The following is a 16,457-nucleotide window of genomic DNA, read 5'->3' on the forward strand; positions in this document are numbered from 1 at the left end:
AAAAATTCCATACAATTTTGCAGTTGAATCTTTCAAGTCGAGAGACGAATTAGCGCGGAAGACTTCTTCCAAATTAGTTTTCTTGATTCAATATCTATATTCAGAAAGTCAGTCAAATTGTCTTCTATAAATGTATCCCAATCAACCTTTCTCAGCATGAAAATCGTGAAAATTGTTGTTATCTAAGATATTTAATACTAAACGTTCTCTTGGCCAATATCGAGATATTCATTTCAGAAAAAATAATTTAATAAAACATTCATACTAATTGAATCTTGTAATTCATGTCAATGCAAATACATATATGAATATATATGATTTCAAGTGAAAATCAAGTTTGAAGCCAAAAATTTTAAAAGTTTGCATTCTTGAAATCAACGCGAGTTCGTTGCCACTGACCTGAAAACAAGTTCATTTCGCCAGCAAGTATATCATTTAGAAATAGATTATATTTTTGGAACATCAAAGTGTAATAATATTCTCGTTTCTATATGACATTTTGCATCGCGCCTCTTTCACTAGAATATTATTTTACCGAGCAAGTTAGATCTTCTACCGGTCAGTGAATAAAAATAGATTTGTCTATGAAAAATTACCTAACTCAAAATATTGCAATTCATAGTTAAGTATTTTATCCACATTAATTAAAAATGTGTATATGTGGATGATTTAAAAGTTCCATTAAATTGATTAGATCCTGACAATAAATACGCCAGCCTCGTTCTGTTTCAATAAGCACACGTATTACATAACGAATATATTTTAAAAATATATTTTAAACAAAATATGTTGAATAGGAACGAGATTCCTCAACCATCCACTTTTATCTTATTCGTTCATATATTCTTAATAAATAATAAAACAATTCAGTAGTCAAAAAATTTCAAATCACACTGTGTTTAAAATGCCCTAAAAATAAAATGTTTGGCGTTAATATTGGCTGAAGCAACTCTTCGTTCTGATTCCTGCCTCTGTAATGTATCGGCCCAGATGCTAATTCCATATATGAATACTGATGACTGCAAAGCATTTGTCTCTGTTTTGGATCTCTCTTTGACATGCTTTTACGCACACGAGCTCTCTTGCCTTTTGAAGTTAAATATTTCTATCAATCATGACTTCCTAGTATCGGAGGGATGCGCCTGCTCTCCAAATTGCAGCTCTAGCGTCTCCACTTATTTCTTGTCGGTAATTAGCGCAACCTCTGTTCTTTGCTCTGCTATACTGAACACACTGTTTACACCACTACTACACCAACATTCACAATCACACTGTCTAACTCGCGATCATATAGAGACAATCACATAAGTCAATATAATTAAGTGATAACAGTGTGATATGTGTAGAAACATCCTGTTAACAAATATCTACTATTTCTTTTATATTTAATTGTATTCAGCATTTCTAGTTTCCTCATAAAACCTGAGAATATTTTTAATGTTATCAGCAGACATATATAGACATCCTGTAATTATAATAACAATCATTTTGTTACACTTTACTGTATTCAGCATTTTTCCATTTTATTTAATGTTTGTTAATTCATTGATACAGTTAGTCTTCATTCTATCACCTATTGTTGTAGTCATCGAGTTAATAAAGTTTTTTTTAAAAAAGTAAATCTTTACTTTTAAAATATTATTCGCGTTTCGATAACCAAGTTATCTTACTCAGAAACTGAAGGTAAACTGTTATCTAAAGTCATCTAGTATTTGTAATGTTTTAATTAGTATAGTAATTGCGAAAGTGATTCATTCAATTCTAGCCACGAACCTCTACCCGAGTAATGTTACATTATTAATAAGATAATTATTAATAACTACATCAATACCATCTTCTTGTTTGACATACAGATTTCTTGTTTTCTATAAAATAATAATGCGTACAAGTAGAATTACCCAGATTTAATATTTCATTTTTTTATAATGATTCACATAACAAATATATTTAAAACAAAATATGTTGAATAGAAAAGAAATTTCTCAACCATCCATTTTTATCTTATTCGTTCATATCTTCTCAATACATAATAAAACAATTCAGTAGTAAAAAAGTTTCAAATCACACTTTGTTTAAAATGCCCTAAAAATAAATTGTTTGGCGTTAATATGGGCTGAAGCCACTCTCCGTTCTGATTCCTGCCTTTGTAATGTATCGGCCCAGATGGCAATTCCATATGTGATCACAGATGTGAACACCCACGAGAGCAAAGTCTTCTCTCTGTTTTGGACCTCCTAAGTTCGGCTAACTGTCTAACGCACGTTTCGATAACCAAGTTATCTTCTTCAGAAACTGAAGGTAAACTGTTATCTAAAGTGAAGTCATCTAGTATTTGTAGTGTTGTAACTAATAAGTGTGAAAGTAATTCATTCAGTTTTAGCCACTAACCTCTTTTCGAGTATCGTTACATTATTAATAAATAATAATTATTAATAGCCACATCAATACCATCTAGATTGCTGGTTTTCCATAAAATAATAATGCGTACAATTAGGAGTACCCAGATATGATGTTTTATTGTTTGATGTTTTTAATGGTGAATAAATAAGAATTATATATTAAAAAGTTGAGTAGAACCTTACAAGTATATAAAAATAACCATTTAACAAAATCAACGACGAAATCATATCTCTCATTTGGCACACTATGTGTGTCAAAAATGTTATTAAAAATATCAAAAGACGCCTCTGAGAATTTATACTATATCACATACTCAAATTCAATCAATATTCAGGAGAATGCATTCATATTCAGTAACAATTCAAAATAACAATTATTTAGATTAATTTATTTGTTATAGATTTGCTGGGAGTTCAAATGGTATCGATTATGCTGAATGGAGAAGAATCCGAATTAATATTCCAAAATACAGGCACGTTAAAGGTTAGTCAATTTGGATATATTTCAACATGACTGAATATGTAAAATACGTGGATGCATTAATAGTTTCCAACTGATTTCATAGTAAAGTCATAAATCAATCAACAGTTGACTAGTTGATTATTTATTTAAAATAAATCACTCATATTGTATGAATTATTTGAAAACGACAATTCAAAAGAATGATAGTCAATTGAAATCGGATAAATGCAATTTTGGTGCGTTGGGCGTTTTTATGTATTCTTAGCACTAAATAACTAACGAGACCTTTCGTTTTAACTTCGCATTACGCGTAGTTCATTCAGTATACTACCATCAATTTGGATTTTTATATAATATATAATCTCCCTCCTTAATAATGTGTACTCTAGCCTAAACAGCCATCACTCCACTCCAGCACTGATTTTTCTAACGCTTTCGATTGTGTTAATCATTATATTTTAATTAACAAAGTGTAGTTCTACAGTTTCAGAGGAACACCTCTCGCATGGTTTAAGTCATACCTTACCAAACAGAAGTCAGCTTATAAGGGTTGATACAACGATGTCTTCTTTCAAGCCAATAGAATGTAGAGTGCCCCAAGGCTCAGTGCTTTGTTTCTTCTGTTTATAAACGACATCGCCTATCTAGACATGAGTGGTAAAATATGTATATTTGCAGACGATACTAGTTTCTCTTGTAGCAACCCTGATCTCACGACACTTCATAGGACCATATCTAGTGACCTGATTACCCTTAAATCATGATGCGATTCTAATCTTCTTTGCCTCAACGTTTCTAAAACTGAAGTTTTATCACATAAAAATACATTTCAGCACCAACATTGACGTCATTGAATCTGCAAAATTCTTAGTGGTTGTTGTGGACAATTTCTTGAAATGGGAGTTACATATTGCCTTCTTATCTAAAAGATTAAGTTCCTCCGGTATTGCACTTAGATCAGTTTCCAAAGAACTGAACTGAACTGAGCTTATCCATCTCCTTAACAGTTCATCATGTCCTTATTGAGTCGATGAGCCCTTCCCTTCTGGGGTACGTGTGACGCGACTCAATTTGAGCGAATCTTCAAACTACAGAAGAGAGCTGATAGATATTTACTCGGACTAAACAGCAGAGACTTCTTTAAAAGACTAAAAATTCTGTCGCTTCCTTCCTTATTCATATTTGAATCCGTTTGCCCAATTCCTAGGAATGTATCTCCAATTTCAGAAAGGTCGCTGTACGATTTTTACCTACCTACTCCACGTTCAAAATTAGTTGAGGGCTCAATATTTCACAATGCAAAAAAAGTGCACAATCACTTGCCAATTGAAATCAAATCTATATCATCTTTTTCTGTAAACTTGAAGGCATATTTACTGGAAAGTGCCTTTTATTCTATAATCGACTTCTATTCTAATAATATTTAATTGCCAGCATGCTGCATACTGGTTTAATATTGCTATGGACTTGTGGTTTCCTTTTGTATATTGAAATTTTATGGTATTTTCAACTTTATTTAGTTATTTTTATGTTTGTTTTTCAGTTTTTACAAGCTTTTGTCTACAAATTTTAAAAATTTTTTGACAATAAAGCATTTCTCTTTTTCTCTATCTCACTACTTTTTGCGAACGCATGATAGATCTACATCCTTGTGAATGGCTTCATTGGTTATGAATCCATCTAGTTTCATTCTTAGAGTTTTCGACTGCAATCTCTGTATACTTTCAATATTTGAACTTCCAGCGATTCGCCATAATTCCAGCCTATATTTCCAGATTGATTTCAACATAAATAGTTTTGTAAATGAATATTTTATTTTCAATTGATAATTTTTATTTTTATCTAGTACATGCTCTTCAACTTGTAGCCCAGTTGCTTTCTTTTCGAAAATATGTGTTCAACTTCCTGTCAAATTGCATACTCAGATATTTAATTTCATGTCATCTTGTGGGATTTTTTTGCCATTCAGTTCTAAAAGCATATTACTTTACGCATTGCAGATGTTGTGATTCAACTCTTTTACTTTTATTCTCCATTTTGTCATCCACTGTTATATTTTGATCAGGCTATTTTGCAAGGCTTCGAAAACTACTTTTGGAATTTTTATTTAGATATAATATAGGGCCTAATACACCAACGTGAATTGTCTAAAGATCCATTTATATAAAAAGTTTGTTCTTTGAAAAGTTTTTTTATTTGATGATGAATATCTATTTTTATAATTCCGCTTTAACTAATAGAGGAAAGTATTATTAATTTGAAAGACATACAATAGATGAGAATTTCAGTTTGCAGACAAAATTTATCAACTTCTACAGATAAATTTAAGTAAATACATTCAATTAATCATAAAACAAATAAAAGCAATATCTCCAAAGCAAATTAAAACAGTATCCGTAATGTTTCGATTGCGGTACCACTCTACAAGCTAACAAATTATTATAGGTTCCTATTTACACTGAAGATGTATTTATTTATTTGATGAGCTGGAATAAATCGTTTTAAAATAGAGAGACTTACTAATAAATTAAATGTTACAAGTCAAGCGATACACTTGCGGCTTTGTAAGGATTATAAATTTTGAAACGTTTTATCCCTTGTTTGCGAGTAAATCAAGGGATGCAAATTACAAAATTCAAACAAGCCAACACGCATTCGCGTTGGAATTTGAGATTAAATCAAAAATATCACGAAGTTGATTAGGAAAGATCAAAGAATAGATAAGAAGATCAGATTGTACTGACTGCAACAGACAGATGTAGATCAGAAGAAGAAATCATAAAAAAAGTCGACTTTACAGTACTAATTTGAGTCCGGAAAATGGCTCTTTACGGTATCCTTGTACTTTACAGTACTCTCAGTACTCTTAAATTCTCCAAATCCCGTTTGAAATAGTTAGAAATAAAAAAACTTTGTTTACAATGTTACCTTAGTGACTTCTAATTTTTATTTTTTTTTCTAAATAAAAAAAGAATATTCAAAGAAGCTATTTTTCAGTAAAATTGTCAAATATGACATTTCATATTTTAATATAATTTCACTTTTTATCTAAAACCGAAAACCGAAAAAAAACATATTACGATATACGTCCTTGAAGTTATTATTACGGTACTCGATTAGATATTCCTGACTCGGCTCCTTCGTCGCCTCGTCCTTAAATATCTTTCTCGTACCGTACTGAATCACTTCCCAGACTTAATAATAATTCAATAAATTGAATAATTGGTTTCCAGGGATATCCTTGTAAGTGTTTATGTTTTCAATTGCTCATATTAAGAATATATATTCATGAACATACTAAATGGCCGCTTGTTATTACTACATATCCTGCATGTTTTGAAATATGGGCTTAATAATAATAAAATCTATTTCTCTAGTTATGATTATTACTCTCAGACCCCAGAGCAGCTTAGTTATCAGTTATTTGACAATATTGAAATACTTAGTTGCCAGATGTTAATCGTTTATTCCATTTATTAATTGAAAATCTGAATATTGACTTCTAAAGCATTAGTTCGTCATGAAGTAAGTATGAATATAATCATATTTTTTTCATATCTATGGTGTTTATGTAATAGAAAACCATAAAGAAATATCACAGACCTTGTGAAGGAGACTCATGCTGAATATTTTGGTATACACAAACTAGATAAACCATAGATTCTTCATAAAATTCTGTGTGAAGTCTTTAAGGTTGTGAAAAAAATAGACTTTGGTTTACCTATGGTCTGGATAATTTTCATGATTATCACTTTTGCGTAGTAGATGCTAAAAGTTTTTATTGCGAAATCAAACGTGGGAATATCCACACGTTCAGTATATGAAATGTTCTGGTTTACCTATGGTCATGATAAAGCCTAAGGATAATTTTGATGATTATCACTTTTGCGTAGAAGATACCGAAAGTTTATATTTCGAAATCAAACGTGGAGATGTCTCTCTCGGCCTATTTACGTTTCAAATGTAATTCGGATGCCCTCAAAAACAATTATGTTGCGAAATCCACAGAAATCGGTACAGTCTATCAGTAGAAGTGAATAAGAATCAATTTTTTTATACGTGCTCTCAATTCATCATAACAAGGATCAGAACTGTTAGCCTCAAATTAAAAGAGAAAAAATTATTGTCACCAACGGTAACGATAACAACATACATATTATCATTTTTTATTGTTATCATTAAGTGAAACTCTAAATCTCAAAATAATTTAGTATTTTTTTTTCAGATTAAAGAAAAATCTTTCGTTAATATTATCTTCCTAGTTTATAAGATTATTTTTAAAAGGTGTTATTTTCAAAACAAATTCACAAGCATTTGATGCAACAGATAAAAATATTTATAATGATTTAATAATGATAATAATAACATTATTGATAATCTCAACGGAGTTACACCAATATTTATATTTGGAAAAAAACTTTAAAATCAGAATTGCTGATCCTTTATTGTTTGAAATGTCTTCTTATTTCGCTGCTCACTAGATTATAACTTTCTTCTACATCGGTGTATCATGTAAGTTGTATTATTGAATCTTTATTATTGAATTCCGTCCATTTAAATTCATTATTGTTTAATATATTGACATGGAAACTCCGAAGGTCGACATAAATCTTCCATCTGACTATTATTAGTCTCTGGAAACGGAAATTTATCATTCATTTTGAACTTTTCTGTTAACAACGGATATGAAAACAAATGATTTATTGGAAAATTCGATAAAAACCACACCTTCTAACTTCAATTACCTGGGATGATGAATTATATCAGCATTTGTACTCATTGTAGATAACTAATTCAAACAATATATATAATGATTTCAAACGAAAATGAAGGAAAGCTGGCAGACACGCGATATAAGAGTCACAAAAAGAAAAAAATAAAACCATAGAAAACGTAGCACACTTCCAGAATCAAGAAAAGTATTCCCAAAAACGTTGCAATGAATAATATAAGAACTCTGGGAATATCCTAAAAGTATAGAAACAGAAAGGAGGGAATTGAAAAATCAGTAATAATAGCAAATACTTCATAGACACAAAGTGGCATACGAGGTCTGGCTACTAAATAACGAGACTGCGCGCCTAGAGGGGTGGGGTAAAAAACGAGTAGTGTGTTGGGTATCTAGATATCTTGTCTATGCACGTCCCAAAATACGTTTCCATCACTATTATAGTATTTGTGCAGTAGCGGTTTGGAAAAAACGTGTTTTTTTCTCGTGCGACAAAAAACAGGAGCAACGTACCAATCTCAAATTTCTCGTTAAATTGAAAAAAAATCCAACTGAGTGCTATAAATTTTTGAAAGAGACCACCTATGGGGACAATTCTCTATCTCGTGCGCGTGTTTTTGAGTGGTGTTGTAAGCGCTTTAATGAGGGCCGAGAGAATACTGAAGATGACCAGCGGCCAGTTCGCCCTGTGACTGTTTCAACTCCGGAAACAGTGACCAAAATCAACCAAATTGTGCGTGCAGATCGTCGAATGAGCATCCGGATGATTGCAGAGGCTGTAAACGTCTATAAATAAATTACACAAAGAATTACACATGACAAAAGTCTGTGTCAAAAAATCTGACTCCTGATCAAAAGCTCTTACGTCATCGGGTCTACTCAGATTTCCTTGAAAGGTTAGAAAGGTTAGAAAAAGATCTGCTTTGAAAGGGACCCGATTTGATTCCAATATAATGGAATATAATATAATTCAATATAATGGATAGCTACCATTTTAAGATACCTTAGTAGTTAAGAATAACAAGAGGTTAGAATTTGATGTATTTTGGTGTACAAGTACATTAAAGTTGATTTTTTCCATTTTTTCCAAGCATGTACTGTTATCCTGATATTATCTAGGTAGTCATAGATTCGAACAATGTCTCTTTGAAACCACTATTTTGTAAATCTAAGCCAAAAATAGGAAAAATCTACTCTGTATCTTTCAATAATATTTCTACAAAACATCTTGAACAGAGTAGGTTTGAAATTAGTTTATAAATCCAACAATACATTGTAACAAATATTGGGTAATCTCAAGGATAAAATGCAAAATTTGGTGTAATGATTCTGAGGGTGTGATAGAGATCGAGGTAAAAGAGTGAAATGGAAAGTGATAATTGTTCAAAAATTATAAATAACACTGTAAAATCTTCTGTTAAACAATCACACGTATCTGCAAGTGTATCAAATCATTTACAATGTGGAAAAAGATTAGGCATTTGAAAAATATTTGTTGTACTTTTATATCTATAATAAGATAGCTAGATACACAATTTAAAAAACAGCATACGACTTTAAAGGGTATATGCTCCTACCGTAATATTCAGCATTTTTAAAACGTCGAACAACGTGTATATTAAATTCACCTAAAAAATTGATGTTTTCCTGAAAATGATCACTTAGTCAAAACATATTAACAATTTTATGAGTACCTACAAACAATCGCTAGAATTACACGTTATCGGTTGGTAATCACACTTTGAAAAATGGAAAACAATTTATCTAAATCCAATTTCATATTGTACAATCAACGTTATATTCGAACACAAATGATTCTCACTGATTCAAGTAATAATTAACTTTGGCATATTTTTAATGCCAATCAATTAACTATCAATTGATACATAGGGTTTCATGTATGCATCGTAAGGGAAATTATTAATTTCCAATTGTAAAATAATATACCATCAAGGAGACTGAAACTAAATTTTAAATAAAAAACTATAATTCTGTGTAATACATCTCAATTATATGAATTGTTTTTCATTGAAAACTAGTTTTCACCGTACTAAATACTATAATAATCTGGATTTTAATAGTCCAGGCGATAAACAGTTATTAGGATCTGAAAACTGATGTAATGGCTCAGGATTTGGAATCTGGTTGAATCATATTTTCAAGAACTGCGTATCCAAATTTGTGAAGTTATTGAAAAAAAAATTAATTCGTTCTTCATGGAAATCTTATGCAAAGCTTTCTGGTTACAGATTAACCTGCAGTACTAAACAAAATTTTCCTTGACTTCTATTACTAACCACATACCTCAAAAAAAATTTACTAACCCGTTATTTTCACTACGACTATATATATTGAAAACGAACTAACTGCATTTATACAAATCAACAAAAGAAATAAATAAATAGACTTTCCTAGAAAGTATAGAAGAAGTATAGAGAAGAAATACCGTAAATAATCCGCCTGCTTCTAAAAAAAGTTATATACAATTGAACATCAAACCAGTTCCGCCATTTATTGAAAATGTGAAAGACGCCGCGTAAATTCGCCGAATTTTGAAAATTCCATTATAGCTGGACAGGACCGGCCTAGGGAACCATTTTGCGAACTTGTTCATTACAATATATATATTCTTGGTCGTGCTAATCTACAGCTTCTTAATTAAAAAAAGACTATGAATAAACAAACAGATTGTACGCTTCAATTGTGTCTACACCTCCAGTAAAGAGTTTTTCGATTATACCATCTATTGATTTCTTCAACTAGTTTTTTTCACAATTCTATATTTGTTTATTGCCATAACGTTTTCATTATTAAATATTTTGTTTTTTACATTTATTACAATCCGCAATCTCGGGACACAATTTTTGTAAGGATTTTGAGAATTTTAAACCCCCAACTTTTGAGGCTTGATTTGAAGTCTTCGGCATTTGACACATTTATATATCATACGTTTTTACTTTGGCGAATTTAATGTTCTCAACTAACTTATTGAAAGAAAATGAAGAGAAGTTTCTTCTATCTCTTATAGTCTTTTTTTTCAAATATTATTTCGAGAATACGTCGTTATTTAAATAAATAGTTAAGGGTCTTCAAAAAATAACGTAATTTACTCTCGATTTCTGTTTATGAACAATTTCCAAAAAAATTGTGTTAAGCGATAAGAAGTTTAAAGGGTGCAACGTCATTCAAACTCTTTAAATGCCATTTATATCAAAATATATATCAAAAAACAAATATAAGTTTGATTTTAAATTTATTTTTCTACAGTTATCGAAAAAAAATATACTTCTTCTTACAAAAATAATTAGCGGGTACAAATAACTGATGATTCTTATGTAATTAAATGTTCTTTCTTTATCTATATGAAAAAATGCTGCAGCTGGAACGAAACTTGAAATTTACAAAATGTATGTTTTATTCCAACAATTTTATTTCTCTACAAATCTAAATACTTTGGTCCCTTGAAATTGCATTCATAGTCCAATAACATTGCTTCAGATAATACCTACCCAAACAACAACTCTCAAAGCTCTTTGTGTTCTACGTTCCCACAATCCTCTAGAAATATAATGATTAACCGTAACCGATTTAACTTATACAAGAATTCATCGGAAAAGATTATTCTACTTGGAAAATAAGGCTCTGCATTTTTTACATTATAGTTTCACAAAATTCTATTCTGCGATCATCTTCAGATAATTCTTGTACGAGCCTTACTTCATAATGATGAAATTTATTCTTCTAAATAATCTTACAATAACATCATTTTTTTATGCAATTCTCCGAATATATATACAAGGTGTTTTTGTTCTAGAGATTCACAACTTTGAGATGGCAAGACTGCTATATTCCACAACGCATTCAACAGCTGAGTGTTATTTTTGTTATGTTTGGTTTGTAATTTCATTGCAGGTAGACTCACCTACACCAACCTACAGTGTACTTCGTCCATTTTATAGGGTACATTATTGATCTTCAGGACAGCTAATTCGAATAGCAATGAATCGTTTTCGTACCACGTTTACTCTTACTGATAATATGCATCCCGTGAGACAACCAACAGTGTGCATTGAAGATGTTGAAACCGCTTTAAAGGAATATTCTTCGCAGGTGTCAGCAATTGCAGTTTTGACATTCCACTTTTTACGAATTGCTTTTGGCTTAAAATGTCTCAAGATTCAGCTTCTTCAGGAATTAAAGCCATCGTATGCACCGCCAATTCGGCGAATGGGCTGACGTACAAAGTAATATTAATATTGAATTTCCATTCAAAGTTTTGTTCTCCAATGAAACCCATTTTTGATTGAATGAGTGCATAAATAAGCAGATTTGCCACATTTGGAGTGAAAATAATCAACAAGCTTGTGTCGGAACATAATTAAAAACTTTTTCGTCTCTCAATAACCTGACATTAATCATGTTAACAAGTGGTTTCAACAGAACGCAACCACATGCCATAAAACACGCACTCCAATGTATTTACTCAAAAAAAATTTTGATAAACGAATCATTTCACGTTATGGTCCAATTATTTGGTTATGAAGATGTATTGGATGATTTTCTTTAGGGTTATTTAAGGTTACTTGTCTACGTCGTTGAACCAGAGACAATTGGAGATCCGGGAATCAGAATTCGAAGGGTATTGGCGAAATACGTCCGCATATAGTGAAAACTTCATGAAGATTAGTGATCAAAGTCATATTCAAATATTATTGTCACATAATTTTTTATCCAATAAAGTCCATTTCATTGATATTAAACATATATTTCTTCAATTAATTATGGATTTAAACTTGCGTAACCATAAAATTATGCTCTACAAAATTTTAAAGCGATTTTTAGTTATATTCAATCCTTTAAAACACTTAAAATTTCTCCAAACTAGAATTTCATAATTTTGTATAATGTTGATACATAAAATCATGGCCTATCTCATAATAATATGTTTTACGATCAAGGGAAAACTGCATACATAAAAAAATAATAAAAATATATTGAATCATTGAAATATTTGGTAATTATCTAGATTAGGTTACACCCCTCCGATTTCGTTAAAGCTTTAGTATGTTATAAAGAAAATTATGCTGAAAATTTTGATTTCCGCGCCCTACATATATGTATATCAAATTTTTCAGCATAATTTTCTCTATAACATACCAAAATTTTAGCGAAATCGGAGGGGTGTAACCTAATCTAGATAATTACGAAATATTTTATCAATACTTGTATATGAATGTCGGAATTTTATCAAGGATTTATTTACAATTAATTTCTGGAATACTCTGCGTTTAGATTTAATTCAGAGCTACATGAATACATCCTACAAATGAACAATTCATGAATGCTACACTCTAAACAAATCCCAAGGAATGAACATGAAAGTCAATAGATAAGACTGAAATAATTGAAGGTAAAACCCACGGGACTATATTCGTACCTCCAGCGTTTCAAAATTTGAACAGAATGCTATTATTACATTTCTATATTTATCGAATGAACAATGATATCAAACCTTTTATGCTGAGCCTCAATAAAAGGAGCAATCCATTTGGAATCTAATGAATGCCTTTTGTGTCTTTTTGTAAATAATAGAGATCAACATTGTTGAAATAATTATGGTATTACTAAACTTCCCACGAACATTTAGTCTTTGCAGTTACAATGTATTTACAGGATGAATTACATAATGATTTGTTATCTACATTATTTGGATGCTTCAGTATATTTGTACCTATTCAACAGCAGAAGCAGGATAAAATTGAATAAAAGTGTGACAAAGCGTTTGTCAAAATAAACCAACTTATATAAGCAAAATCAGGAAACAGTATATTGACAATATCATCTCATGATTTTGAAATCGTTTTCATCAAAGATTCATTATGAACAGATGTTTCTTTACCGTACCTATTCGATCAATTCTGATTTCATTCCGTCTTTTTCAGATTTGTTTATTTTACCACGGTATTATTTCTGAGGTGCCCTCTTTCGATTGTAGTGATATTTCACAGTCTCTATGCCCATTTAGGCTTCTAATCCATGATGTCATAAGAATTTCTATTGATTGATGCAACAAAATTCTTCGAACATAACATTATGACCACTATTAGTTCCATAAACCTTTTTTACTACACGAAAACATGTCGATCTTTATAAAGCATTCAAATTTTAAAGTTCATTTGATGATTCAATCACTAATAATTCAAATAAAACTGAAATTTTAAAGTCAAGGTTACGTTAAAAATAATATACTAGAAGTACCTAACATTATTCCCAAGTCTTTTTGAATAACTGATATGCGATTAAAATAAATTTCTCCCAAAGTTTATTTTATTACAACAAACAGAATCAAGACTATCAAAATTGCAGAGAGGAATTTGGAACCTTTAGTAAGAGTTATCCAAATCTTGTAACTTGTGTTAAGCATATGAATACAAGATTCAACGAAACGTGCCAAGGTGATTAGACGAAAGAGCGACTTTTTAATTAAAAAGTTTTTCACAGTGAGAAAAAAGTCTTCATTTTTTCACATAATCTCTTCTTAACTCCACACACAGTTTAGCGACTTTCCAGTTTTTCAAGCCACCCAAAAAATTTGGCAAAATATGCGTTCGGTTCCTACCACCCATTTATCTGAAATAGCTTTTCAGGAAGCCATTTTTTACTTGTGGGAACATATTTTTGTAATTGGAGGGAGCCTTATTTGAAGAATCTAGCGAAAGAGGAAATTAATGGTAAAGGAGTTTGGATAATTTTTCTGCAACGAATTAACAGACACATTATCGTGATGGAAAAAAACTCTTTCATTCAACAAATGTGGTCGTAATTTCCTAAATTTGGCATTAAAACGTAATATTGGCCGCCAACTATCGTCTGAAATAATTAGTATACATTACACTACTACATTATTGGCTGGTTTTTGCTTTGTTGAGAGCACGTTCCTCGGATGAAGACTATTATTTCGACCTGTATGGGGAATAGTAGTTCAGAGAGAGAGAGGAACAGAAATGCTTTATTGTGAAAAAATTGTTACAATTTGTAGACAAAAGCTTGTAACAACTTAAAAAAAATATCAGAATAACTAAATAAAGATACAAATTCTTATTATTGCAGAATGCGGGAAAACATGATATCGATTTCAATGCGCAAGTGATTGTGCATTTTTTGCATTGTAAAATATTGAGCCCTTAACTAATTCTGACCGTGGAGTAGGTAGATAAAGGTCGTGCTCCGCGTTCATGGATGCAAAGATGAATAAGGAAGGATGAGCAAACAAATCCCTGCAGTGGGCCCTGCTGTTTAGTCCGAATAAATATCTAACAACTCTCTTTTGTAGTTCGAAGATTCGCTCAAATTGAGTCGCACCACACGTACCCCAGAAGGTAAGGGCATATCGGAGATGCGACTCAATAAACTGTTAATGATGTGGAACCTGATCTCAGCGCAAAGCATGAGGAACTTAATTTTTTAGATAAGGCGGCAATATGTAACTCCCATTTCAAGGAATTGTCCACAACAAGCCCTAAAAACTTCACAGATTAAACGAGGTTTAACCTACTGTGACACAATGACTTTAAAATTCGCTTTGAGTTACGTTTTAAAATGTCAAAACATTTGTTTTAACTTCTAATGCGAGCGAGCTATTTAAAAATGATAAGAAATCTTGGGACGAGAGCTATCTCACATACTATAATGTGACGATTGCTTAGTACAAAGGCACGGAATTCATGAACCATTTCTGGAGTAGATATAGTTACTGAGTTTACCCAACATGTTTTTAACTTCTTAAAATTCGCTCTCGCTAAACCGCTCTCATACATATTATTGTGTTCTACAAATAGTGGACACTTTTTTGAAGATATTTGTGTAAGAAATCAAATATTTAAGTTTTCAAAACGGTCAGTAATAGAGGCCATATCTGGAGAATACGGAGGAGGCTAAACTAACTCTAATCCTGCTTGTGTTATTGCGTCTATTGCAATAGCGGACCTGTGGCTGAGTGCATTATCCTGATGCAACACCTTTGACCAATTTCACCGGGTGCTTTTCTTTTATTATCTCTCGTAATTTTCGGAATAAATAGGCAAAATCAACACGTGTAATTAATTGTAGCTACTTTCGTACGTTATTTTAAAAATTATAAATTTAATGTGCCAATATACGGTTACCTTGACCTTCCATTCTGAATTTTGTATCTTGAATTTACTCTACATTTTGGTGATCATAGTGATAGATTCATGACTTATATATTGTTACAAATCTTGCAATAAATTTCTCTTTGTCCTTTCTATACTGCGATAAAAGACAATTGCTGTTGACTTTTAAATTTTGATTATGTGCAGCTGTTAACCTCCGAGGTTACCCACAGAGCAGAAAATTGTTTCATGTTCCGCTAGGTAGTAAGTATATTATGTACAATTTGCTTTGGGAGACCACTTTCTTCTACTATTTATGTAATAGTCACAAATCACTTTGGCAACATGAAATTAAAGTACTTTTTCAATATTTTAACGTATGTTAGTGGTTGTGGGTGTTCCACTTTCTTGTTCCACTATACTCCACTGTCTACTACACCTAAACTCAGGACACCAGCTATGTCATATGGTACTACAAATCCTTTAGTATCTGTTGAAGGCAGATGTCGAATTTAGTCTATGTCTTAAATACTTGAACATTTGGCGATTAATCCATACTAAACTTGACAGGTGCGCATTTGTACATTAGGTACTTCCTTGTCGATCGAATAATGAATAAAAAAATCTAACCTCAAATTGGTTATATAAAGCCCTCACGTGCAATTTGTTTATTAGTAGGGGTTTGTATCGTGAATACAAAATTTCGATAATAGAGGTTGATAAAAATTTAGCTA

The 16,457-nt window shown here is 31.3% G+C and overlaps 1 protein-coding gene across 2 annotated transcripts in view; it reads left to right on the top strand.

The window, feature by feature from the left end:
• The window catches only part of LOC130898323 (GTP-binding protein REM 1), a 222,745-nt gene that overhangs the window by 185,416 nt on the left and 20,872 nt on the right, over positions 1-16,457 (top strand). For both annotated transcript variants that reach the window (XM_057807551.1, XM_057807552.1), the window contains one exon: positions 2,801-2,883. In XM_057807551.1, coding sequence (XP_057663534.1) covers positions 2,801-2,883 — 83 coding nt within the window. The remainder of the gene's footprint in view (positions 1-2,800; positions 2,884-16,457) is intronic.

This window comes from Diorhabda carinulata, chromosome 9 (assembly GCF_026250575.1).
Source record: "Diorhabda carinulata isolate Delta chromosome 9, icDioCari1.1, whole genome shotgun sequence".
Taxonomy (NCBI): Eukaryota; Metazoa; Arthropoda; class Insecta; order Coleoptera; family Chrysomelidae; genus Diorhabda; species Diorhabda carinulata.